Source organism: Vidua chalybeata, chromosome 26, assembly GCF_026979565.1.
Source record: "Vidua chalybeata isolate OUT-0048 chromosome 26, bVidCha1 merged haplotype, whole genome shotgun sequence".
In the NCBI taxonomy this organism is placed as follows: Eukaryota; Metazoa; Chordata; class Aves; order Passeriformes; family Viduidae; genus Vidua; species Vidua chalybeata.
Genome location: NC_071555.1, coordinates 4,967,175 through 4,994,037, shown reverse-complemented (window position 1 = coordinate 4,994,037; position 26,863 = coordinate 4,967,175). Strand labels below are relative to the sequence as shown.

The following is a 26,863-nucleotide window of genomic DNA, read 5'->3' as shown; positions in this document are numbered from 1 at the left end:
GCTCAGCGAAAAGCTAAATATAAAGGAAAATCTAGAAGAAAAATGAAGAAAAATGCAGCTTTCAATGGCTAAACTACCACAACAATCTACAAAGGAAAATGTTCCCCATCACCAGTTGTCTTCAAGGGAGAGATACTGCAGCCAAACACAAACTCCTAGACTCAGAACTGGGTCAAAATGGGAATTGAAACTTAAGTGATACCTGAATATTTAAAGCCAGCATCCTAATACTAACTTCTGGCTTTAAAGCTGTGAATGGCCAAAATCTCAAATTAACTGCCCACAGAGCTGCCTGAAGGGAGAAAGTAGCACTAATTACTACAGGTTTAAAACCATGTGGTAGGAGAAAAGCTTCTGTCAACTGAGGAAGTGCTGCCCTAGAACTGCAGCAGTGTTTTTTATCAGATGAGCTCCACATTCCCACACAGTGGGTGGCAGGAGCCTGGGTAGAGGGGTGGGTTTTGTCTTAGAGAAGGTGACTCAGAAGAAGCTGAGGTGGCTCAGCCATGGCTTGTGGGACTGTAGGATAAAGTGCTTCCTTTCCCATGCACTCGGCCTCAGCAATGGAGAACATCACTATAGGAGAGAAGTGACAACACAGACTGGGGGAAGGCACAACCAAGACAGGAAAGGTCTATATAAAATTACCTCACCACGTGAATGCCAGAAATCCACACTGAAGTTCAGACCCTACTGTGATGTTCTAAAACTGGAACCAATACTACTTGATCTACTTTAGAACACATTTTCCCCCAGGCTTCTCCCCCCATCCTCACTCACACAGGGAGGTTAAAAAAAAAATCAGTCACAGTTGTCCTGCTCCTGCTTTGCTCAACTAAGAGGTCAGAACATCCTGCCAAGGAGGTAAGAGCTGTATTCTTCCTGTGCTGGGCCCACACCAGAAATATAACCTGAATCAAATTATAAATTAAGATCCCTAAACAATTCTAATCGATCTTCTAAAATCTCAGATTAATTCTTCAGTTAGAAAACACTCAATGGAAAAGGCACAGGCTGCCTCCTGACTGCTTGCAGCTACTCCTGCCAAAGGCAAACTCACACCCCAGGATCCTGGATCAGTTGAAAGCTCAGCATAACAGATTTTGCAGAGATTCCAATCCTCATTCCCCCACATTAAGGTTTTCTTTTCCCAATTAGTAAAGGCAGGCAGAGAAAACGACCCTCTTTATCTCTCTGCAGCACAGAGCGCAGGCATCAGCTCCCAGTGCCACATCACCCCGAGCAGCTGGTCCTGCTGAAGGACATGAAAACCAAATGCACTTCCCTTAGGCAGCACCTGGGAAGTGAAGTGAAGCTGCAGCCATGGCCACACTCATTAAGGATGGATTCTAAACCTCCTCGCTGCTGGCCCAGCTGTCCAGTAAAGTGCTGCCTAAGCTGCTTGGGAACAGAACTTATCCCCGACATTGTGCCAATTAAAAAGCATAAAATCCCCCTGCCAGCAGCGCTCAGCTCAACCTGCTGGAAGTGGGCAGGGCCAGAAGCACAGCGATGCGCTGGCTTAGCTCTTCAAATCCGTTCTGGAGGGTAAGAAAACAAAACATCTATCTTCTTGGAATTAGCAGGAATACCTGAGTTGAGATTCAGCCTGGTCACACTTCCACCCAGCAGGGAAAACCAGGCATGGTTCCTCCTGCTGGGTGGAAGTGTTATTCCATTGCACAGACTACACAACACCAAAAAAAACAAGAGACAGAACAGCCTGTGTTCCGTCTGGCTAATGATGCCAGTAAGTGCAATGTACGTAGGAAGAGGAAATTACTGTACACATAGACACATATGGCTGGTAATATTTCTGCTTCAACAATGAAAAGGAGAAAAATGCAGCAAGAAAACATTTTCTCAACATCTGGGAGTAAGTGGGAGCTCCACTGGATTTCAATGAGAGAGATATCCATGGTATTTATTATTTGAGATTGCATACCTGATCTGAAGAATAAAATCATTGCAAATGCTTTTAAAATAACACAAAAAATATATATTTACTTATTGCAGCAGTTTAATATGTTCATACAGCTTTCATTAATGCTCCTACAATATTCTGTTAGCATCATCTACAGCTATTGTTCAGAATTCCTCCAAGTTATGGTGGTTCCCATTTGTCTCTGCCAGGGAAGCCATCAGTCCAGGGGACAGTGGCACAGAGAAGTGACAAGAGCCTGTGACAGACAAGTTCCCCAGTCCTTCACCCCAAGAACTAAGCTTGTCAGAACCCCAAAAATAACCTCTCTTGGATGGAAAATGGAAAAAAGGTTGGGATTTATTTGGATGAGCCACCCAAGACTGCACTTGCCATTGCAGAGCCTAGAAGAGAGGCAAGAGAAGGAAGGTCAGGAATATCCCTTCTCCTCCACTGATCCATTTCCCTGTCCAAGGGTCCCAAATGAAGTCCTGTGCTGGCCTGGGAAGGGAAAAATCCCCAGGACAGGCAGAGCACAGCTCAAGGCCTTTTCTATGGAGCTGCCCTCAGTTCAGCACCTGGAAAATACACTCAAAACCAGGGGCTTTCCAAGTTTCTCTAAGGTTTTAGAGCTCAAAGCAAAAAGGGAAAAGGATCTAAGACTTTAGTATGGCTTCTAAAGCTACAGAGCACAGCAACAGCACAACAATCCTGTGAGGAAAAACCCAAGGGCTGCCTAATCAGCTCACTGCAGTGATATCCTCCAGTGCCATTCCTGCTCCTTGGGCAATTTCAACTTCCAAATCACCTTCAGCTTCAAGGTTCCTTCCACCCAACACAGAGAAGAGTCGCTACAATTCCACCTATACAATCTTTCTCCTCTCCCTCCACACCATGACCTTCATCCTTAGGGATATATGACTTTCTTATCACTCTTTTCCACACGGCTCCCTGTAACTCCTGGGAGGAGCATCACTCCCTCTGCAGCTCTCTTCATGCTCACCACATCACTGTGGCTGCAGCTGTGGGAAGATCCCTCACTCCTCTTATCTCTCCAGTTCTCAGTTGATCTCTCTACCCAACAACCCTTCTCCCCTCAGCACCTTTCCATACACTTCAGACCATGGGCACCTTCTCTTTCTCAGCTGATTTAGGTCCTGCCTTCCTGATTTTCCTGCAGTGCTGTATGTTTCCATTCCTGCCTCCCTAATAGCACTGATCTTTCTTCAGTCAGGCAGAGGGGAGGGAAAAACAGCTCCTAGCAGCTCTCACCTCTAATCCACTTTTCTCCAGCGTACCAGAAGCTCAGAAACCCAAGGATCACCTCTGCTAACCCTGCACTGCCAGCTCTCCCCTGCCTACAGTACTCAACTTGCACTCTTGCCAAACTGATCCTCCCAACCCAGACTCTTTCCAGCTTCTCCCCAGAAAGGCAGCTGACAATAATGAGAACTCTGAAATGCTTCTTTTTTTCATCCAGTGACTTTTTCATTAGGCACATCACTAATCCCAAGAGATCTTTCTTCCAAATAGCTAAAAGGTTCCTTTGACCTATACTCTACTCCCAACCTTTTGTTTCTCTCCCTCTCTCCAAACTGCTACACATCCTTTCACTTTGAGGAGATCGCAAGTAGATCACCCCAGAACAAAACCCAAGAGCTCTCTGCAGCCTCCCTCCCCACACTGCATCCATCCCTGATCAAGCTGTGTAATTTTAGAGCCTGTCTCCCTCTGGCCATGCTCCCTGGAACTCACCAGCCTGGCAGGGACATGGGATCAAATCTAGAGTCACACCGGCTCCAAGGACAGAAATTTCACCTGCCAAAGAACTACAAATGTTTGAAAAGGGCATCCCTAACACCAACAGAAACACTCAAATTTTTGCTATATTTGCAGACCAGGATTTTCTAGAGGCACAGGCAGGTGTATTTTTACTTATGGGCACAGCAGCCCTGCAAATACCCAACACAGCAAGCATTTCCTGCATTCCACACCCATGTTACAGCTCAAGCCATCTCTGTCTCAATACAGAGAAGAAAACTCCTAAGACTTCTCTGAAAGTGACTTCGAACATTATTTTTCCTCCTTCTTCAGCAAAAAGCTTTCCTCCATCAATATACTTTGGAAAAACTGTTAGATTGCCCAACTGTCAGGGGTAGGTGCACAGGCCCCTGAGCTCCCAAAATTCAGCATGACCTTGTCCCAGTCCCCCTCGGATCTTCTCTTCCACAGCTCACAGTTTTCACCTTCAGTCCTCTGCAGCCTCAACCAGCTCCAAACTGCTCCTCCCAGGGGACCGATTCCACTTTTCCCTCACAGGAAGCTTTAACACAAAATAAAATGTTTCTCTTCTCCCTGGCATATTTTCAGGCAGGGAAGAACAGAGCAGCGACCCCTCCATGAAACCAAAGCCTATCATTTTATTTTTCACTCTGGTCTAGGGGAAGGACAAGGAAAGCCCGGTATTTAGCACAGATAAATCCCAATTTAGAACAGTGCCCTTTTTTAAAGTCAAGGGGACACTGGGTTGTGACTTCAGTCATTGTCCCCAGGTACACTCAGCAGCTTCCAAGATCTTGGGAGCAGGTAATGGAGCTGAGTTTCCTCCCTGACATCACCACATGTTGCCCCTGCATGTCCAGAGCCACGACACAGTAACAGGTTTTGCCACTACAATTATTTTTCTTGCCATGGGGTTTCCCCACAAAGGGACAGGAACAAGGACACCCAAAGGCAAATGTGGACACAACTGCAGAGCGCACCTGTTCCCTGGGCACAGCCACAGTACCCAACTTGGTCTAGGCTCCCCATCTCTCCCTTAACAAAGGATTACAATAAATGTGTTTTCCAGCCCAAGATCTGGCTTGCTTCACTTCCTGAAACACAAACTTCAAAGCCAAATCAGACTATTCCAGTGTTAATTATCGCTCATTTCTTCGTTGAAGGAAATGAAGGATGCAAACAAGCCCACATCTGGGGCTGTGGCAGGAGCCAAAACCTCCATCCTCAGAGCAGGCAGTGCCAACATTGCACACAACCACGCTGGTATTTATTTTCTCGTGTGTTTCTAGCGCAGTTTAGTAACAATTTTTGAAGTGTATACGCCTTATAACATCCAGAAACAACATAAATTAGTCACTCCTGGATGTCCTGACTGCTTCCAAGACAGTAACTTAATGCCAGAAGAAGTAGAATTATGCAAGCTCCACATTAAAAAAACCCTCCCAGGTCTTTGGGTGAAAGGCCCGAGTGAGGATGAAAAGCACCATTCCAACGCCAGGCTCCCGAAACAAGGACCCACAGAACAGCTCATCCACGACTCTCCTCGAGCAGCGTTATCCTCGCTGCTTTTGTTTTCCCTTCTAACCCCGAGACTCTCTCGGGCTGAAGTCAGAGAACAACATGTCATTGTTCAAGCTTAATGAGTCAACCTTAATTTCCCTATTGTTTATTTAAACCCCCTTTCAAATAGCATCAGTGGCGTTAATTACGTTGAAATACTGATGTTTTGGCGAGGGGGCCGGGTGTGAGAAGGAAGAGGCGTTTTTTCCACAGAGAAGGGGGTCGCTGGCAGATGTTCGGACGGCGCGGTGCGGGTCTCGGTGGGACTGATCCGAGCCTTCACCGTGGGGTGGGTGATTCCCCTCATCGGGGGGCTGCTTCCCTCTCCGGCGAGGGGCCCAACCGCTCACGGGGGGTGGTCGGTTCTATCACTGCTGGAGGGTCGATCCCCTCACCGTCCTCCCCTGCCGGCCCTTCCGCGGGGTCCGCCCCTCGCCACTGCCATCACAACACGCCGCCCGCTGCCCCCCCGTGCCCAGGCAGCTCATCCCAGCCGCGGCTCATCTTGACAGCCGGCCCCGGCCCCCCAGGTTCCCCCCTGTGCCGCTCCCCGCCGCAGCGCAGCGCCGGGCCCGCACACAAAGCCCCGGTGGCGGGGTGGGGAGAAGGCGGCGGAGCCCAGCCCGTGGGGCCGCGGCCATGCGGGGGGCGCGAGGGAAGTACCTGGAAGTCCCTGTCCTCGTTGAAGCGGGAGAACCTGTCCGCCATTTCACGCCGGCCCAGCTCGGCCCGGCCCCGCTCCGGCCGCCGCCGCCTCCGCCCTCAGCGCCGCCCGCTTGCACCGCCCCCGCCCGCACCGCGCATGCGCCGCCCCACAGGTCACGTGCGCAGCAACATGGGTCACGTGATCGGCAACGACGGGGGTCCCTCACGGCAGCGCCCACGCGCGGAGTGGAGCGGCTGCTGCAGCGGGATCCGGCGGGGCGGCGGCGGCAGGACCGGCCCGGAGACAGCGGCACGCCGGGGGTCGGCACACCAAGGGGTCGGAACCGGCTCGCACGGCCGGCCGCGCCCTCAGGGCTCCGCCGCGGCAGGTCACGTCCCGCCTAGCCTCGCTGCGCGTCTGACTGCAGATGGCAGTGCGCATGCACGCCCCGGCGGCCAATGGGGGCGCGGGCGACGGCACGCGCGCGCCGAACAACCAATGAGGGCGCGAATAGCGCACGCGCGTGCCTAGCAGCCAATTAGGGCACGAGGTACTGCGCAGCGCTGGGCGCCCTTTCCCGCCCCCTGCAACGCGCATGTGTAAAGGCGTCACACGGAGGGGGCTCGACGCGGAGAGCGCGAGCTCTGCTTCAGTCTTCCCGCCCTCCCAGCCCTAGCCAATGGGAATTGCTCCGGTCGCTTGAGTGATGGTCGTGTGAGCCAATGGGAACGCGGTCTCGCCACCGCACCCGGTCTGAGGGCCGTGCCCCTGCTGGGGCGGCGCATGCGCAGAGCCAGCTCGGCGGGGTCCGCGCGGGGGGTGGCTGAGGGCGGCCCGGAGCCCCTCGGCGCTGGGAAGGGCTCGGGCCCGGTGAGCCCTGGCGGCGATTACAGAAATCGCGCCCAGCCCTGAGGCGGTGCCCAGCACAAATCCTGAGCCGCATTGCGATGCTCAGAGCCAGCCCCGCGGTGCAGCCCAGGGCCCCGTGCTCGTATCCCCGGCTGCTGCCCCAGCCCTCTGGCTGGGCTGCGAGGGCTTCTCCTCGCCCCTGCGTGGGAAGTGTGTGCCCGGCTCGCAGCCCTGCCCTCTGCAGTGGCACAGCAACAATACCGTGCACAATACCGGGGGGCTGGGGGGGCTGCTAGGTCAGGGCTTGGAGTCTGAGTCTGGTTTTGGGATCAGGGTCGGGTCTAGGATCTAGATCTGGGTCTGGATTTGGGGGCCATGGCTGGGTACTTGGGGCTGTGGGATGGATTTGGGGGCCTTGGCTGGGTTTGGCATCAGGGGATGGGGTCTAGGTCTGGGTCTGGATTTGTGGGCAAGGATTGCATTTGGAGTCTGAGTCTGGGGTCTGGGTCTAGGTTTGAGGTCTGGGTTAGGGTTTGGGTCCGGGTCTGCAGAAGTCTCTGCTTCGCCATCCCCCAGCACAGCTGTCACCAGCTGTCCCTGAGCACCGTGCTGTGTGTTGCCAGCTCTCCGCCTGCCCTGACAGCAGGAAAAACGGATCCCATCTGTCTCTCCATTCATTCATTGCTTTCCCTCTCTCTGCAGCAGCCTCTCTGCCCGGGCCCTGCTGCCCTCTGCTGCCTGTCAGGGCCGGGTGAGAGAGAGGAGTTCGGGATCGGGCTGTCTGCACTGGGTTCTCTGAGCCTCCATGTGCCACCAGACCTGTCCTTGAGGGGACACCTGTGCCCTGTGCAGTAAGTCCTGAAGCACTGGTTGTGCTTTGTGCTCCACGGGGTAGCTCTAGACCCGATTTGTTCCTCTGCTGAGCCAAGCTAGCTTGTGCTGCCAGAACTCCTGTGTGGAACATGCCTCTCACTTGCTAGGAGGCACCACCACAGCAGCCCTGCAGGAATTCCCCCGGGATATCCTGGAAATAAAAACTTCCCAGGAAAGGGAGGTGCTGGATGCCCCAACCTTGGCAGTGTTCAAAGCTGGGTTGGCTCAGGCCTTGAGCAACTTGGGCGTGGGACTCGATGGTCTTTAAGGTCCATCCCTACCCCTAATATCCTATGATTCTAATCTTGGCTCTCTCTTGGGACCAGCCAGCCCTGTGTGCTGAGGAGGGCTTGGTGGCTGTGAGCTGGGACTTCTGTAGTGCAGAGTGGCCGTGTTAGTGTCCGTTTCTTGCTGGGCAGAAACATGTTCCAATTTGCTCCTCATGGCCCCGAGAACATCCTGTTGATACTCTGCCTGTCTGCTTTACTCAACTCCTCACAAAACCCCCACTGTCCCATGTCATGTGGTCCCCTCCTTGTCCACCCAAAGCACCCAGGTGGGTCTACATGGGCAGGATTGGGCCTGGGACCCCTGCTGAGGGAACCTGACCATGTGGAACACCCCTGTGGGTGCCTCAGTCAAACGTCCTGCAGCCCAGCCCACCCGTGGGTCCTGGTGCAGGGGCCCAGTGCAGGGGCTGTGCCCACAACAGGAGCTCCTGACCCACCCAGGTGGTCACTGGGACCCCCAGCCACCCCCTGAACCCCCACCCACCATGGGGTGCTGAGCCAGACAAGGTCCTGCAAGGAGATGGGGCTGTGTCAAGCCAGGTGGGATGAACCTGGAACAGGGAATTTGGGGATCCCTGGGGAGGGTGGCAGCTCCCCTGGCAGGACTCAGCTGTGCTGATGTCCTTCGCCCCTTCTCAACATCCCCCCACGCCACTGGGTGCACAAAACTGGTGCTCATCATCACCCATGGCTGGGGGGAAGCCAGCCCTGCCTGCCTGGCTTTGGGAACCTGGCACTCCAGGGGTGCTGAGCTCACAGCAGGGGTGTCCTGGGGCTGGGTGCCCACGGTGCTGCCCAAGGCCTCTCGGCCCTGCCTGTGTCACTTGGTGCCAAAGGGGTGAGGTGGAACAGTCCCTGGGCTTCTCTGCCTGAGGTGCTCAAGGGGCACAGTGTCCCCAGGCCAGGGGACCCCAGAACCCAGCATGGGTAGAGGCCCCTCCCTGCAGGACCAGGAGCTGGTACTGCATTCACCAGGGCCCCTCTTCTCTGGGGAGCCCCTCTTCTCTGGGGGGCCCTCTCTGGCCTATGCTCCCCAGCCCTGCTGCCACAGGAGCAGGAGGAAGGCTGGGAAGTAATTCCTCCCCACTTGGCATCTCCCTGTGCCAAGGGCCTCTGCTGCTGGGGACGTGTGCTCTCCAGGACTTGGGGCGCTTGGGGGACACATCTGCCCCCCTCTGGTACCCTCTAGCTTGGAGGGACTGGCACAGTGACAGCTCTGTGTCCCACTGGACACAGGGACAACTCAGTGTCCTTGTTGGGAACAACTTCATGCGCTGTCAGACACAGGGACAGCTCAGTGTCCACAATGGGGACAACTCTGTCCCCATTGGGCATGGGGACAGCTCAGTGTCTCTGTGTCAGCTGTGTGCCCCCACTGGGCACAGAGGTGACTCTGTGTCCCCAGTGGGCTGGGGGCAGTTGGAATGGCTGTGTGACACCATGGAGTGTGACATTTCTGGTCGTACTGAGCCCCCCCTCTCCCTACAGGGGGCGTTTGGTTGGTGCTGGGGGACAGATGGGCACTCAGGGGACCCTGAGAGTCACCACGGGTCAGTGGCATGGGCTCACTGATGTCCCCACACCCAACCCTGACACAGGAGGGTATAAATAGCAGCTCTATCACCTCCTGTCACATGCCCAGTGCTGGCAGGTGCCCTGCCCCCGGCTGGGGGCACAGCTGTTCCTGGGAGAGGGAGGGATGGCCAGAGGGGCACCCCATCCCTCCTGCACTTCCACTACAGGGACCACCTCACAGACCTGGAACAGTTCCTGGCAGACATCCAGGGGTCCTGGCTGTCCCTCTGGGGACATCACTGTCACTGCCCCGGGAACACAGACCCTAACACAGCACAGGGACAGAACTGAGATGGTTGGACCATGCCCACCCCACCAATATGGGGTCCCCGTGCCCCGGGGGGACCCATTGCCAGCTCCAGGTGTTTCCCGGGGACTTAAAGGACACTTCGAACCCCAAAGCAGAGCAAAAAGGGAAATTTGTGCCCATTTCTCCCCTCCCCACCCTGATCCCATGCACTCTGTGGGCAGAAATGGTCACTGTGGTCTAGGGCAGCTCTAAAAATACCTGAGCCCTGACAGTGACAGCTGCAGCCGGGTCAGGGGGGCCCACAGCGGGGCCGGGGCTGCCAGCCCCGGCTGTCCCCTCCCTACCAGGACAGCCCTTGGCACTTTCCATACACACACTTCTCTCCATTTTGGGGAACCCCGGGGTCCCACCCTACTGCCCCGGTGTCCCAGCGAGACTGTGCCATGGGGCAGTGGCTGCGTGCCCATTGTGCCCACCCTGGCCCCACGGCCTGGCTGCCGGCACGCGGCCATCGCGGCACAGTGGCTGTGGCGCTGGTTGTCCCCGGCCTCCCCGAAGCCCCTAATCCATCTCTCGCAGCAGGAGATGCCTAAGCTGCCTTTTCATGCCGGCTCCTCCGCGCGCGGGCTCGCGCGCTCTCAATGCCAGCGCTGGCAGGAGATGTGTCAGACAAGCTGAGAGGATCCTCCCCCGCCAGCAAGGTCAAGGTGTGCTTAAGCCACTTTCCCCGCGCCCGCCCCGGTGGGCTTCGTGCCCCACCGGCACTGGGGATGGCTTTGGGGGACAGTGCAGATTTGGGGTCTCACCACCCCGAGGGGTCCAGGCAACCAGAGCCATATTGTAGGGGGGGTTTATCCCCCAGCTCATCACAGCCAGTCTTGGGGTCACCCACCAGCCCCCAGATCCCAGCTGGGGATCCTCTGTGGTCCTTGGCTAAAGCTATGCCCGCTGCCAACCAGGCTGCCCACAGGGCGGGGGCACCCCTGGGCGTGGCCCACTCTACACGCAGCCCAGGCTCATCTCTGCCCCCAGGCCCCCTGGGCAGTGCTGCTCACAGACCCCTCCCACACACGGAGCCACTGCAGACCATCAGACCAGTCCAAACCAGTACAAACCAGGCCTGAGCACTACTCTCCCTATCCCACATGGTAGGGAGCACACGTCTGTGTGTGTATCTCTGTGTGTGTGGGCACTCATGTACCCGCTCATGCCCAGGCGTGCAGGGGCCCATGCCCAGGACCCTGTGTCACTCCTGTTCCCTTGGTGACAGACCCCGTCCTCTGCTGGCACCTCAGCCTGCCACCAGCCAGGGCCTTTGTGCCTGGTTTTAATTAGAGGCTCTTAAGTGTGAAACAAAGCCAAGGGCAGGGCCGGGGGCCCTTCTCTTCCTCTACACTCCTGGGGGACCCCCGAGGTCCCCATCCTGCCTGGCATCGCCTGCCACAGCCCCTCCATTCCCACTTCTGCTTTGCCATCCTCTGTGCCCCTCCCTAAGGGACACTTACTGCAAACTGGTGCTTCCAGTGCCCCCTGGAAGTACTGCCCTTCAGAGTGGTGCTGGCCACCAGCCCTGCATGGGGTCATGCACAGGGCCTGTGCCAGATGCAGTGCCACCCCCAGTGTCACCCCCAGGATACCTGTCCCTAGGGAGGAGGCTCAGAAAGAGGTCACCAGCCTGTGGCTGGGTTAGGGTGCTGCTGGGGGTTATATGGGTGTTCCCAGCTGTCCTCCATCCCTGGCTTTGATGGGTGAAGGGAGGACCCCACAGACATCCTGGCACCTCATGGTGCTGGAGGAATCCCAGGAAGGGGGGCTGCATGGGCTCCATAAGGGACACAGGAGCCACCAGACTTTTAGAGGTGGCAGTACCCATAGGCCTCCTCCTAGGGGACCCTTGGGTGCTGGGAGCAGGGGACTGGCAACACTGGGTGCCCACCAGCATCCCCCAGTGCTGTACTGGGATGAAGTGAAAGTGGAGCAGTGGGAAGATTGGGACTCCTGGGTGCCCCTCACCCTGAGCAGCTCTGTGAGAACACGAAGGGGAGCTGGGGGGAAGAACTGGGTTTGGCTTCATATTCCCAGTAAAGCCCAGTCTGGGCAGCACCCACTCTCTCCCACTGGGTGCAAGGGTTGGTCCTTGTCTTCATAGTGTCCTCTCCACCCAGGATGCCAACCCCAGACCCTCCTGGGAAGTTTTGGGGAGGAGGCAGCACCTTCTATCACCCCTCATGCCCTGGCAGGGCCTGGGCATGGAGCTGGGAACCTGGTAACAGGGACAAGGGATAGCAACAAGATCCCCTGGCCACCCTGAATGTCCCTGTGAGGGGACACCGCTGAGCAGGCAGGGCCTCACTAGCTGCTTCCCTGGGGTGTCCCCTGACACTCCCAGTCTACACAGGGGTTCCTCGCAGGCTGATTGGTGGGTCTGCTCTGGGTTTTACCCTCCCAGGAGGGCTTGGCACCCACTCTGGGTGGAACCATGTCCCAGTGTGTCCCTGGAGGCTCTGGGGACCCTTGTCCTGAGCCACCAGCACCCAGGAGGACAGGGAGCACAGGGACAACCTCTGCAACCCCTTCTGGAAGTGAAACCCCCACATCTCCAGAAAGAATCCAAAAATCTGAAGTGTTTAGGAAGCCAAGATCCACATGGCTGTGCAGAAACCCTTGTACCCCTCCGTCCCTGTCGCCGTGGGCCTGGGGGACACGGTGGGGGTCCCCCAACCAGACACTGCTGCCACAGGGCCGAGGAATTGCGTCTGGAGCAGCCGCCTCGCATTCCCACTGCAGTCAGGGAGCGGGAATGGGAGCGGGAACGGGCCCGAGGCTTCGCTGGCCCGGCTCCGGGCTCCCGTCCCCGCCGCCGGCGCCGTGCCAGCCTCTCTCCACCGCCTCCCGCCCGGGACCACCGGACACCCACCGACCACGGCGGGCCCCAGAGGCAGCACCCCTTGGTGCCCCATCGGGGACAGCCGGCCCTGGCTCCCATCTCACCGCCTCACCCCACAGCACCCCCGGAGCCTCCGCCATCCCCGGGAGCGGGGAGAGCCCCCGCCAGCCCCGCCGGGACACCCGGCACGTCCGGGCCGGGGAGGCTGGCGGAGAGGGGGGGCCGGCAGCATCGTGTGTCCCGTCTTTCCCCCCCAGGCTTTGATTTTGGAGCCCCCCCTGCCCTTCCCCCTCGGCCAGGAGCCGCAATGGTTTCAATTACGCTGTGAAAGGCGGTGGGGCCCCCTCTTTTCACGACAGCCCGGGTCTCCTGCTCACAACAAAAGCTTAAGTTACAGGAAAGGGAGAGAAAGGGAGGGAGGACGCGGAGGGAGGGAGGGAGGGGAGGGGGCTGCCAGAAGCCCCCCTGCCCCCCAAAATGGAGCGGACGGGGGCAGGCTTCTCCCCACCACAGCCCCCCACGGCTGCCCTTCATCCCCCAGCCCCCCAAAACAGAGGGGACAGGGGCAGGGGCTCCCCACTACAGCCCCCCCAGGGAAAGGGGGGGGAAGGCAGCCCCTTGCCTTGGGAAAGGCAGCCCCCCATTCTAGTGCTGAAATTTGGGGTGATCACCTACAGTTTCATTCCCTAGAAAAGGGAACTCCAGTGGGTCCCAGTCTCTCCCAGTGTGTCTAAGTCTCCCCAGTGTGTGCCAGTGCCCCTCAGTGTGTGCTTGACTCCCGGGGGTGTCCCATGACCCCCCTGTGCTTGACCTCCCTGTGTCCCAACACTCTCAATGTGTCTTACACTCTCAGTGTGTCTTGGATGGCCCCAGCACATCCTGGATCCCCCTGCTGTGTCCCAGTGTCCCTCCCCAGTGTGTTCCACTGTTTCCCCAGTGTGTTGTAGTCCCCCCTTCCCAGTCCCAAAATGTGTCCCAGTTCCCCACAGTGTGTCCCAGTCCCCCCACTGGCCTCTCCCACTGTCCTGTTTTTGGGGACAGAGGTTCCCTTCACCAGAACCCCAACTGGGATGGGATGTGTGGGATTGTTGGGGGGGGGGGAGGCAGGGTGCAGGACGTTTCCCACCACCCCCCACTGACTTTGGGGCACTCCTGTCTGTGCAGTGGCCTTTTGGGGATGCAGCACTGCAGGGTGGCCATGGACAACCCATGGGGTGGTGTCACTGCCTGGCTGACGCCTGGGGACAAGGGATGTTGGGGCCAAAACACCCTGCTTTGGAGGTCTCCAGTGGGGCATGGGACCTAATCCTGCTCCACTGCACCCTGAAGTGGGGCCTGGGGACAGTGGGGGACCCCTTGCAGCATGTCAGAGGGGATGTGGGTCAAGGTGGGGGTTTAGGGGACATGAGCAGTGCAGAGGACACAAGGGGAGCACAGGAGACAGAGGGGGCAGAGGACATGGAGGGAGTGCAGAGGCCACAGCAGGCTAGGGAACACAGCGGGGGATGCAGGGGACACAGAGGGCAATGGACACGGGGGGGTGCAGAGCACTTGGGGGGCGCAGGGTACATGGGAGGCACAGGGACAGGGGAGGGCCACAGGACAGAGGTACAGTGACCACGGTGGTTGTCAGGAGACAGAGCGGAGAAGTAGGGGACACAGGACAGCAGGGCACACAGAGCAGGGACCAAGGGGACACGGGAGGACACAGGGGACACGGGGGGCACAGGGGACACAGAGGGCACAGGACAGCAGGGCACACAGAGTGGGGGCCAAGGGGACACGGGAGGACACAGGACAGCAGGGCACATAGAGCAAGGGACAAGGGGACACGGGAAGACACAGGACAGCAGGGCACACAGAACGGGGGCCAAGGGGACACGGGGGGCACAGGACAGCAGGGCACATAGAGCAGGGGACAAGGGGACACGGGAGGACACAGGGGACACGGGCGGCAGAGGCCACAGTGCGGTTTGGGGACACAGGGCACACGGCAGGGCCGTTCCCCGCGGCCCCGGCCCGACCCCACCCGCGGGGGGAGTTCGCACGGCTCGGAAAAACTTTGCGGGGGGGGGGGCGGTGACCCCCGGGGCGGGGGCGTGGCTGGTGGGCGTGTTCGATCGCGAAATGGGCGTGGCGAGCGCACCGTTTGAATGTGATTGGCGGAGCGGGCGGGGCGGGGGGTGGGGCGGGGGGCCCTGGCCCCGCCCGGCGGGGACGCGGCGCTGCCCCGCACAAAGGCGGCGGGAGCGTCCGGTGCGGCCGCTCCGTTCCCCTGCCCCGGGACCCCGGGACCCCCCGGCACCCCCCGGGACCCCCCTCCCGGCGCCACCGCCCGCCCGCGGCGTCAGGAGCAGCAGGAGCGCCAAGTTCGGGCAGCGGGAGCAGCGCCGCGGAGCACCGGGAGCGCCACGTCCGAGCACCGCGAGCTGTCCCGCCGCGCACAGTAGATCGAGACACCGGGAGCCGTCCCGCCGGGCACGGGGTAGGCGCACAGCGGGCAGCGGGAACCGTCCGGGCAGCGCCGGGTGCCGGGGATCCGGGCACTGGGAGCCGTCCAGGCGGGAGCTGAGAGTATCCAGTCACCGGGGATCGTCCAGCCAGCACCGGCCACGGCAGCGTTGATCCCTGGGAGCCGCCGAGTCAACATCGGGCACGGCAGATCAGGCCACCCGAAGTCATCCAGGCGGGACCAGAGAGTATCCAGTCACCGGGAGTCGTCCAGGCAGCACCGGGCACGGCAGCCCCGGACGGGAGGATTGGCCGTCCGGCTGGGCACTGGGCACGGTAAATCGGGGCGCGCGGCTCGGGGCACCATGGGCCCCCCCGGCGTGCTGCCCGCCCTGGCCTGGCTGCTGGCGTGGCTGAGCGTGCCGATGCCGAGCCGGGCCCAGCTGCACGGCGAGAAGGGCATCTCCATCCCCGACCACGGCTTCTGCCAGCCCATCTCCATCCCGCTGTGCACCGACATCGCCTACAACCAGACCATCATGCCCAACCTGCTGGGTCACACCAACCAGGAGGATGCGGGGCTGGAGGTCCACCAGTTCTACCCGCTGGTGAAGGTGCAGTGCTCGCTGGAGCTGAAGTTCTTCCTGTGCTCCATGTATGCGCCGGTGTGCACAGTGCTGGAGCAGGCCATCCCGCCATGCCGCTCCATCTGTGAGCGGGCACGCCAGGGCTGTGAGGCCCTCATGAACAAATTCGGGTTCCAGTGGCCAGAGCGGTTGCGATGTGAGAACTTCCCCCGGCACGGCGCCGAGCAGATCTGTGTGGGGCAGAACCATTCAGAGGACGGCAGCTCCCCAGCACTGCTGACCAGTGCCACGCCACTGGCCGGCCAGGGCACCCCCGGCGCCCCTCGCTACGCCACCCTCGACCACCCCTTCCACTGCCCGCGGGCGCTGAAGGTGCCCAGCTACCTCAACTACAAGTTCCTGGGGGAGAAGGACTGCGCGGCGCCCTGCGAGCCCACCCGTCCCGACGGCCACATGTTCTTCAACGAGGACGAGATCCGCTTCGCCCGCATCTGGATCCTCATCTGGTCTGTCCTGTGCTGTGCCTCCACCTTCTTCACCGTCACCACCTACCTGGTGGACATGCAGCGCTTCCGCTACCCCGAGCGACCCATCATCTTCCTCTCAGGGTGCTACACCATGGTGTCGGTGGCCTACATCGCCGGCTTTGTGCTGGAGGAGAGGGTGGTCTGCAATGAGCGCTTCCAGGAGGACGGCTACCGCACCGTGGTGCAGGGCACCAAGAAGGAGGGCTGCACCATCCTCTTCATGATGCTCTACTTCTTCAGCATGGCCAGCTCCATCTGGTGGGTCATCCTCTCCCTCACCTGGTTCCTGGCTGCCGGCATGAAGTGGGGCCACGAGGCCATTGAGGCCAACTCCCAGTACTTCCACTTGGCCGCCTGGGCAGTGCCAGCGGTCAAGACCATCACCATCCTGGCCATGGGGCAGATCGACGGGGACCTGCTGAGCGGCGTCTGCTTCGTGGGCCTCAACAACATCGACCCTCTGCGAGGCTTCGTGCTGGCCCCGCTCTTCGTCTACCTCTTCATCGGCACCTCCTTCCTCCTGGCTGGCTTTGTCTCCCTCTTCCGCATCCGCACCATCATGAAGCACGGCGGCACCAAGACGGAGAAGCTGGAGCGGCTCATGGTTCGCATCGGGGTCTTCAGCGTCCTCTACACCGTCCCGGCCACCATTGTCATCGCCTGCTACTTCTACGAGCAGGCGTTCCGCGAGCACTGGGAGCGCAGCTGGATCAGCCAGAACTGCAAGAGCTTGGCCATCCCCTGCCCGCTGCACTTCACCCCCCGCATGACCCCCGACTTCACCGTCTACATGATCAAGTATCTCATGACTCTGATCGTGGGCATCACCTCCGGGTTCTGGATATGGTCGGGCAAAACCCTACACTCCTGGAGGAAGTTCTACACTCGGCTCACCAACAGCAAGCAGGGCGAGACCACGGTGTGACCCCCCAGCCCCGCCGCCCTTCGGCCTAAAATATTTTTTTGGGGGTGGGGGGGAGGAGTTATTATATATTTTTTATTTTTAGATTTATTAACGTCTAAGGGGTGTCTCTCTTTCTCTTTGATTTTTTTTTTTTGTAATTAAACCTGTAAATAGCATTTGTAAATTTAAGTATATATTTCTATTTTAAAATGTGAAAAAAGAGAGGGAGAACATAGGAGGAGAGGGAGGGAGAAATAGGAGAAAAAGGAAAGGAGAAGAGGGGAGGAAAAAGGATGAAAAGGGAAAAAACAGTGGAAAAGGGAGGAAAAAAGGGGGAAGGGAGAGAAAAGAGAAGGAAAAAAGGAGGAGATGAAGGAAAAATGAGCAGCAAAGGGTGAAAAAAGGAGAAAAGTGAGGAAGAAAGGGGAAATTGAGAGAAAAAGGAGGAAAGGGAGGAAAAAAGTGTCAGAAAGGGGAGGAAAACAGGAGAAAAGGGAGAAAAACAGAAAAGGGTGGAAAAAAGGAGAAAAGGGAAGAAAAATGAGAAAAAGGAGAAAAAAAAGGATAGAGAGAAAAAATAGGAGAAGGAGAGAAAAGAGAAAAATATAAAAAAGGAGGGGAAAAGAGGAAAAGGCGATTAAAAAAACGAGGAGAGAAAAAGGATCAGGAAAAAAGAGAAAGAGGTGGGAAAAGGAGAAATAAGAGGAGAAAAAGGGGAAAAACACTGGCAAGCCTGGGAGAGAACCATCGGTCCCCTGCTTCCCCCTTCCCGCTCCGTCCCGGCTCCGTCCCACCACTGCTCTGCTGGCCCCTGGAAAAAAGGGTGAAAAAAGGCAAAAAACCCCAATAACAAGCCAATTTTTCTCACTCTCCTTTCAAAACTCCCCAAGAAAGTGGATTTTTTCTTCCCCACCCCTTTGGTCCCGTGAGACCCTGGGCTGGGGCTGCTGCCCCCCGGGGGCTCTCCCTGGGCCCCCCTACTTGGCTGATGACTTTTCCTCCCAAATCCCTTTTTGAACAATCCTTCACAAATACAAACGAGTCAAAAAAAATGCCAGATTATTCCCAAGGGCTTTTTTTTCCCCCAAAACCCCCCAGTAATTAAATTGTGGGGGTTCCCCTGGATTCTGCCGGGCCCCCACTTCCACCGCGCCATGGGGATGAGCCAGTGCCTCCCTCCAGCTGGAACAAAGCACTTTGAAAGGGGGGAAAAAAGAGATTTTTAACTCAAAAAATGAGGAACTTTCAGTGTGCAGTGGCGGGGGGGGGGGGCTATCCTGTGCCCCCCCGGGAGGAAATAGCTCACATTTTCTCTGGGATTAGGGGTTTGGCTGGGGTGGGCCCCCCATCCCGAGGCTCTGGAGAGAAGCGGGTCCCGACTGTGGTTCGATCTATTGGGATTTGGGGGATGCTGGAGGGGGGATGTAGGAGAGTTTCAGCTGGAGGAGGACAATTCAGGGCAGGGAGGGGGGCCGAAAGGATTGATTTAATCAGCTGGACTTAATTGGAAAGAAAAAAAAAATACTCTTCCCAAAATGGAGAGGGAGACCTGGCCATGAAGCACTGGCCCTAGGGGTGCCCCAAAACCAGACCTGGAGCGTCTCAGCATTTTTTGTCGCCCTCGTTCCAGGGGATTTGGGGATCCCTGGAGCACAAAGAGGGATTGCCGGGGCATTGCGCCATTCCCCTTCCCCCAGCAAAGCCCGGGAAACTCCCCAAACCCCCTTAAAAATCTCAGTCCCGCAAAGAGGGCAAGGCGGGAGCTGAAGGGGTTAAGGCAGCGCCTCTCCAGCACATTTTGGAAAGGAAAAACTCTTTGGATCCGGTTTAATTTTCCAGCGATGACTTGGAAGGGGGAGAGAAGAGGGGGAGAAACTTATCCAGGGCTTCTTTTCCCCCTTCTCTGTGGTTTGGAGAAGCAGTTTGGGGGTTGGGCTGGGCTGGTCGGGACCCCCCCAGCACCCCCTTGGCACCCACGGCACCCCCCCAGGACACCCCAGCATCCCCTGTTACCCCAGCCCCTGCCTTGGGAGCCTCTGGAAGCGGGAATTCAGGCAGGGGGGTTCCTGCAGTCTGTTCTGGTGGTGGCATGGGCAGGCTGAGCCTTGCCAAGGCATCAGGGAACCCCTCCCTGCACCCCTCAACTCCCACCCCAAGGGTGGCCCTTCAGGGGGTCCCCCTTGCCAAGGGGGTCCCGGGCCGCATCCAGCCCTGGCTCTGGGTGCTTTGGCTTTGGGGCGCTGCCCTCGGGGCCCTGGCTCCGGCTGGAGGGTCCCCAAAAAGCAGCTTGCCCCCAAGGCTGCTTTGTTTTCCGGAGGCGAAGCACAGATCACGGGGGACGGGGGAATGTAAACTCTCCACCCAGGAATGCAGGAGCTCCGAGAGGAGATTTTTTTAAAAGGCTTCATGTCCTGGCTTTGGAAAACAGAGCTGGGATCTGGGATCGCTGGGGCTGCTCCTGTGCTCTGGGGGTGCCAAGGGACCTGGGGGTTCTGGGACCCACTGGGGGTCCCTGGCCCCACTTTCTGGCCCCACAGGCTCCTGTGATGGGGTGGGAATAGGAGGAACTGGGCCAGGTCTGTGCCCTTTCCAAGCAATTTTTAGGGGGTTTTGGAGGTTTTGACTCTCAGGGCTGTTTGCAGTCTGAGCAGGAGGAGCTGGAGGGTGTCTGCAAGCAGCAGTCAGTGCATGTCCCCTCTGTCCCCTGCTCTGTCACCCCAGGGATGGGGCACCCTGGGAAACACCAGGGACAGGTCACCCCAGAGATGGATCTCTGTGGGAATGGGTCACCCGAGGGACAACTAACCCTGGGTAAAGGTCACCCTGGGGGATGGGTCACCCCAGAAGCAGGTGATTGAGGAGAGATCACCCCAAATCCACCTAACCCCATGTCCAAGTAACCTCGGGGATGTCACCCAAAGAATGGGTGCCCCCAGCTGCCACTAATCCCAGGGACGGAGACAGGGGACAGGAACCGCCTCGCTGAGCACGGCTGTCCCCAGGCCGGTGACTCCCATCCTCCTCTTGCCCTTTTAAGCCAAGTGAAGAGGGAGCAAACACCAGCGGGTCCGGCCGTGTCCCCGCCCGGCCGTGCGGGGGTGGGAGGGGGGGTCCTTTGATGTCCCCTAATGAGCCCCGCTCTGTTTTCACAGCTGCCACCGCCGCGGGAGTCAATTAACGCCCAAACCCGGGCCGGCCCCAGAGCACCCGCAACTCATCACACCAGTGCCACCAGTGCCACCAGTGCTCGCTGGGCTCGTACTCCTGGGGATGGGGACAGGGCTCAGCTCAGCCGTGAGTGACAGCACTGGACTGTCCCAGCACAGGGACAGCCCCGGCAGTGAAACCACTGCAGGCAAGGGAGAGAAGGGCCCTGGGTCATGTGATGTCCCCAGCACTGGTTGTCCCAGTGCTCCTCGGACCCAGGCCGTGGTCACTGCTGTCCCCTGCTGCTGGCTGTCCTGTCCCCTGGACCATGGGCGGTCTTGGCCAGAGGCTTTCCTCTCCCCTGTCCCACATGGAGGCTGTTCTGTCTCCTGGGGCTGTTCTGTCCCCTGTCTCCATGGCCCCCAGGTTCCCCTGTCCCCAGACTGTCCCTTTTTCAGCCCCGGGTCATAATTTCCTCAGGGCAGTGGGATCCATCTCCCCTGTCCCCTCCCCTGCCACTGCCCCCCTCCTACTGGTCTCCAGCAGTGACACGGAGGTGGCAGAGGGAGGTGACAGGGCGCAGGGAATGTGACAAGAGACATCTCTTTGCTACACTTCACGTGTCTCCATGATCACTTGGTATGACAGATCCTGAGACTTTGTGGGGACATCTCTGACTGTCCCCACCTTCTGGATCCGTGTGCCTTCACCCCCACGGGGACAAAGCCAGCAGTGACCCAAAGGACCAGCACCCAATGGTGCCAGTGGGGCCCCGGGTGTCCCCGGCCCCCCCGGGGCGGTTGTCCCCGCCGGGCGGGCGCTGGAGCGGGATCTGGCCGCGGCCGAGGCCGAGCCCTGGCCGGACGCCAGCGGGGACAGGCGGCCGGCGGCTGAATTCGGCTCCGGCCGCGCCGCTCTTAAAGGAGAAGGAGCTGCCGGGGCGCTGCCGGGATGGACCTGCGGGACGGGACCTCGGGGGGCCCTGGCGGGGAGGGTCTACCAAGGCAGGAGCAGAATCCTGTCCCCACGCCACCATCCTGGCCAGGTGTGTGCGGTGGGGGTGGGATCCTTCCCCGTCACTGTCCCCGGAGCCGTGTGGGATCCTGGCTGTGTGCAGGGACACACCTGAAGGGTCGGGGAGTGGGGAAGGTGGGGCTGCCTCCACATCCCAGCATTGTCCTGGAGAGCTTGGGGTCAGTGGGTGTCATGAGCCGTGCCATTCACAGTGTCCTCCCCTCCCCTGGACACAGGGGTGTGGTGCCCTGGCTCCATCCCGGCACCCCTTCTGCAGGGTAGGGCATGGATGGACAGCTGGATGGACCCAATCTCCATCCTGGGTAACTCCTGGAGAACCTGGGGTGTATGGACACAGGGTGGGTGAGCTCAGGCTCCCATCTCCATTCTGGTGCACCTCCTGGAGAAGCTGGGATGGGTGAATGCGGGACGCCACCAACATCCAGAGAGGGTAGGGTGAATAGACAAGGAATGGATGGGCATGGATGGATGGATGGATGCACACACGGTGGGTGGACACAGATGTGATGGGTGGACATGGAATGAGCAGATGAATGGATGGATGGATGGATGGATGCTGGATGGATGGAGGGATGGATGATGGATGGATGGATGGATGGATGGATGGATGGATGATGGATGGATGGATGGATGGATGGATGGATGGATGGATGGATGGATGGATGATGGATGGATGGATGGATGGATGGATGATGGATGGAGGGATGGATGGATGGATGGATGGATGGATGGATGGATGGATGGATGGATGATGGATGGATGGATGGATGGATGGATGGATGGATGGATGGATGATGGATGGATGGATGGATGATGGATGGATGATGGATGGATGGATGGATGGATGGACGGATGATGGATGGATGATGGATGGATGGATGGATGGATGGACGGATGGATGGATGATGGATGATGGACGGATGGATGGATGGATGGATGATGGATGGATGATGATGGATGGATGGATGGATGATGGATGGATGGATGGATGGATGGATGGATGATGGATGGATGATGGATGGATGGATGGATGATGGATGGATGGATGGATGGATGGATGGACGGACGGATGGATGGATGGATGGATGGATGATGGATGGATGGATGGATGGATGGATGGATGGATATTGGATTGATGGATGATATTGGATGGATGGACATGAATGGATGCACATGTGTGGAAGGGGTGGATGTGAGGTGGATGGACAGGGAGTGGATGGACACAGATGGAATGAGTAGGCACAGGATGGGTGGACACAGATGGAATGGATGGACACAAACAGGATGGATGGACATGGTCTCCCCCAGCCCCCCAGGACCCCTCCCTGCCCTATCCTGCAGGGCTTTGCCCGGGGCTGCCCCTTGGCTGGGGAAGGGTCCGGCCGGGGGCCCAGGAGGCTCTGGGGGAGGGGCTGGCCAGGGGGCCCAGAGGGGGTTCGGGGAGGGTCTGGGCGGGCGCGGGGGCGGCTCCGGAGGCGGCGGCAGCTCCGGGTGCGGGAATGTTTGTGCAGCTGGAGCCGATTATGGGGCGGGAGCGGGAGGGGGGAGGGGGGGCGAGGGGGTCGTGCAAGGGGGAGAGGGATGTGCCGGGAGAGCAGAGCGTGTGTGCAGGGGGCTCCCCATCTGTGTGGAGCGTGTGTGGAGGGTCCCTAGGCACCCCGTGCCCACGCGGGGTGCCACCCACTCCGACCTGTCCTGTCACAGGCACCCCGCGTGTGCCCCCACCCCAGACGTGTGCGCAAACCCCACACGCTGGGGACACACCAGGGACATGCCAGGGACACGCCAGGGACACGCGTTCACACCCTCGAGCTGTGGGTGCCCCTCAGGGGCTGCAGGGTCACTCCCCCCACACTGGGGATCCCCAGCCCCGGCCCCAGCTCTGTCCAAGTGGGCAGCTCCGGTTCCTGTGCTCACCCCGGTCCCTGCTGATGCCCTGAAGGCTCTCGGGGGGTGCAGCCACACACTCGGGGGCATGGCGGTCCTGCTGATTGTCCCTGCCCTGTCTGGATGGGTGAAGGAGCCACCACTGCAGGGACCTTGGGGGTGCCCCCTCATCCATGCCCAGCTCGGCCCCCCATATCCAGCTCTGATTGCCCCTCTGAAAATGGAACAGGGAGAAACCAGTGACAGGGGAAGGGGGGGATGTCCTCAGAACAGAAAATTGGGGTGCTCCCCCATGGCACCTGGGGCCACCCATCAGAGGACACCCCAAACCCAGAACTCCCCCATCAGGGTTTAACACCTGCAGTGCCAGGACCATGACACTGCCTGGTCCCACTCCCTGTTTCCATTGCTTTTACCCCAAAACAGCTGGTTCAGGTTGGACAAATTATTCCCTTGGCCCAATCTCCCACTTTTTATCCATTATTCATTATTTTTATTAGTTGTTGTCATTATTATTAAAAAAGGGAAAGAAATCACCCCCCAGCATGGCAAAGGACCTGCTTGCCTTTGTCTGCCTCCTCTGGGAAGGGAGGGATGTGTGGGTGGATGGATGGATGGATGATGGATGGATGGATGGGGGATGGATGGATGGATGGATGGATGGATGATTGATGGATGGATGGATGGATGGATGATGGATGGATGGATGGATGGGGGATGGATGGATGGATGGATGGATGGATGGATGGATGGATGGATGATGGATGGATGGATGGAGGAATGGATGGATGGATGGATGATGGATGGATGATGGATGGATGGATGGATGGATGGATGGATGGATGGATGGATGATGGATGGATGGATGGATGGATGGATGATGGATGGATGATGGATGGATGGATGATGGATGGATGGATGGATGGATGCTGGATGGATGATGGATGGATGGATGGATGGATGGATGGATGGATGATGGATGGATGGATGGATGGATGGACAGACAGACTGGGTCTCTGCCTGCACCACACTCTGCCACCACACTCCTCCTGTGCCCACTGGGTTTCAGGGGTGAATGTGGGGTTCAAAACCTGTTTAATGTTCTGTTTTGGAGTGGGTTCATTAAATCCAGTGTAAATTAAGTTCAGTGCCGGGATGGGCAGACTCTCCAAAATGCCAGGATTTGACTGGTGCACACAGGCTCCTGCTCATGGACCCCACGGTTCACCTACAGGTCCCTGGCTTTTCCTTCATCAAAATCCCTGCTCTATTACCTGCCTGAACCCTCCTTTTGGGGCTTTTAGGCGTCATCCCTCCATTTTTGAGAGTTTTCTTACGTGGTATTTGGAGGAGCACAGGGCTGGGTCCATCCCGGTGCTGCAGGATCTGGCTGCCATCCGTGTGATGAGCTGGGGGTGGGTGGGTCAGGTCTCAGTGCCAGGGATCCCAATGGCTGCTCTCCTGGCTTTTCCCACTGCAGGGAGGTAGAGGAGGAGGTTGACCATCCCCCTCAGCCCCCCAGTTCCACAGAGACACCCCTGACCCATTAAACACCATCTGCTGGGCACTAAAACATGGCTGCTGAAGGGGGCATCGGTCACTGCCTCAGAGCCACCTCCCCGTGCCTGTCCCCAGGGCTGGCACCTGCTGGGGCATCCCACAGTGACACTGGGATCCCACAGTGATCCGTCCTGGGGGATCCCAGTGACTTTGGGATCCTACAGTGACTTTGGGATCCCACTGTGACATTGGGATCCCACAGTGATCTGTCCTGGGGGATCCCACAGTGACTTTGGGATCCTACAGTGACATGACTTCCCAGGAGGAGCCGGGGCAAGGTTTTGGTTTTATTTCCCATTTAATATAAAACTGACTCTTTCAGGCATTAAATTGGCTTTTCCAGTGGCAGAAAGGGGCCGGTCTAAGGGCTACTTGTCCTGGCGTGCTGGGGACACAGCAGGACGGGCTTGGCCGTGGGTGGGTTTGGGGAGCTCAGTGCTGATTTGGAAGCTGTTTTCTGACCAGCGGAGGGTGCAGGGCCGGGCTTCCCCCCAGCCCAGCCCCTGCTGCCAGCAGCGCTCCTGGAGCAGGAAAAGGGGCCGGGAGGGGAGGGGTCAGCACCGGGGAACACAACGGGAAGGACCTGTCCCACCGAGTGCGGCCTGTGGGGGTGGGTCGGGCATGGGAGGGAGACAGCGTCCTCCTTGTGGGGTCAGGGACAGGATCCTCCTCGGGGACACAGGGACAGTGTCGGAACCCAAAGTGTCCCTCAGACACTCTTGGATGTTCCGGGCCCAGGTCAGAAGCATCTGAGACCCTGGCAGGCAGCCGGAAACCCCTGTGGCTTTGAATCTGATCCATGGAACAATTTACCAACCTTGCAGGAAGAACAAGAAATCACAAAAGTTTAGATATTATAATAGAAGTAGTCACAAAGTGAAAGGAAGGATTTTTGAGTGCTGTACAGGGGGGTTTTAGGCCCTGTACAGAGGGGGTCAGAAGTTCTAAGATGGAAGGATTTGGGCGTGCCCTGTCCTCCTTCTTTCTCCTTCCTATTCCCCATGTTCTTGGTGATGTTGGCACTCCCAGATTGGTTTAGAGTAGAAAGTCACTGTTCAATATAGGTAATAGGCATTGGGGAAAAACTATAAACATTTAACACATAATGTATGATATAAAAGATGGCACCAGCCCTTGGGTGGGAGAGACTAAGAGAGACGCAGAGGAAGAAGGAGTCAGAGAGAATGTCAGGGAGTGTGTGTGCCTTGAGATAACATACAATAAACTACCTTGAGACCGGACGACTGAAGACTACTGAGTCTTTCTTTGAAGGCACGGGTTGGAGGAGAGACTTTACCACCTCCCGGGGTCACCCCAATCTGGGGGTGAGCCCCGTCAAGACAGGATCCTCCTCGGGGACACAGGGACAGACTCCCCCGCAGGTGCCATGGCCCCGCTGGGCTCTCCTCCCTTCCCGAGGCTGTCCGGAGCGCTGAGGGAGCCGTGGGGATGTGGATCCTCGGGGACCCCCCAGCAGGACGTGGCCCCCTCCAGCACCGGACCCACGGCTGGGGGATGTTCCGGGTGGGACCCCCCACGCCCGCTCCCAGCCACAGCGGCTTTCCCGGTGCCCCGGACCCCGCACAGGCCCCGCTCGGGGCCCCTGGACCCGCTGTCCCCCGCGGGCCCCCCGAGCGACACAGCGAGACCCCCCCCGGACACGCCCATTGACCACGCCCATTCAACAGCCACGCCCACAAATGACGACACGCTTTCCATAGACCACGCCCACGTCCCCGACGTCTTCCCGCCTATTTAAAGGCCCCGCCCCTTCTCCGGACCACGCCCATTCCCATGGCCCTCGCGCCATTTCCCTGCCACGCCCCCTAGCCAAATCACGTCCCCACCCCAGACCACGCCCCCGTCCCCGCGATATGCCCGGTGGAGACCCCGCCCAAAGCCCCGCCCCTCCACCCGTCACCGCCCGTTCCCCGCGCTGCCTCCCCCGCCCCTTCCACGCCACGCCCCCGCGCAGGCCACGCCCATCCACGCACCGAAACAGCTCATCGGGCCACGCCCCTACCCCCGCGTCCCGCCCTCAACCGGGACCACGCCCCTTTCCGCGGCGCAGGCGTCGTTCAGCAGACCCCGCCCCCTCCGCAGTCCCCGCCCCTTCCACCGCCCGCGCGCCG

At 58.7% G+C, this 26,863-nt stretch overlaps 2 protein-coding genes and 1 long non-coding RNA gene across 3 annotated transcripts in view; 2 read left to right on the top strand and 1 right to left on the bottom strand.

Annotated features, from left to right (window-relative positions):
* Window positions 1–6,438, bottom strand: part of GPATCH8 (G-patch domain containing 8) — a 56,424-nt gene extending 49,986 nt beyond the window's left edge. The window contains exon 1 of the mRNA XM_053965083.1: window positions 5,927–6,438. Within this exon, the coding sequence (XP_053821058.1) occupies window positions 5,927–5,971 (45 nt within the window). The 5' untranslated portion in view covers window positions 5,972–6,438. The remainder of the gene's footprint in view (window positions 1–5,926) is intronic.
* Window positions 6,439–6,721: 283 nt separating this feature from the next.
* LOC128800227 (uncharacterized) lies at window positions 6,722–8,104 on the top strand. Its single transcript, XR_008434938.1, has 2 exons — window positions 6,722–6,779; window positions 7,461–8,104. It is a non-coding gene; the product is annotated as an uncharacterized LOC128800227 (long non-coding RNA).
* Window positions 8,105–14,865: 6,761 nt separating this feature from the next.
* Window positions 14,866–17,278, top strand: FZD2 (frizzled class receptor 2). Its single transcript, XM_053965452.1, has one exon. It carries the CDS (start codon window positions 15,450–15,452, stop codon window positions 17,121–17,123), a length of 1,674 nt encoding a protein of 557 aa, XP_053821427.1. The 5' UTR covers window positions 14,866–15,449; the 3' UTR covers window positions 17,124–17,278.
* Window positions 17,279–26,863: the final 9,585 nt, after the last annotated feature.

Bases quoted from the DNA above. Each gene is read 5' to 3' on its own strand.
- FZD2 (XM_053965452.1), top strand. From the start codon at position 15,450: ATGGGCCCCCCCGGCGTGCTGCCCGCCCTGGCCTGGCTGCTGGCGTGG.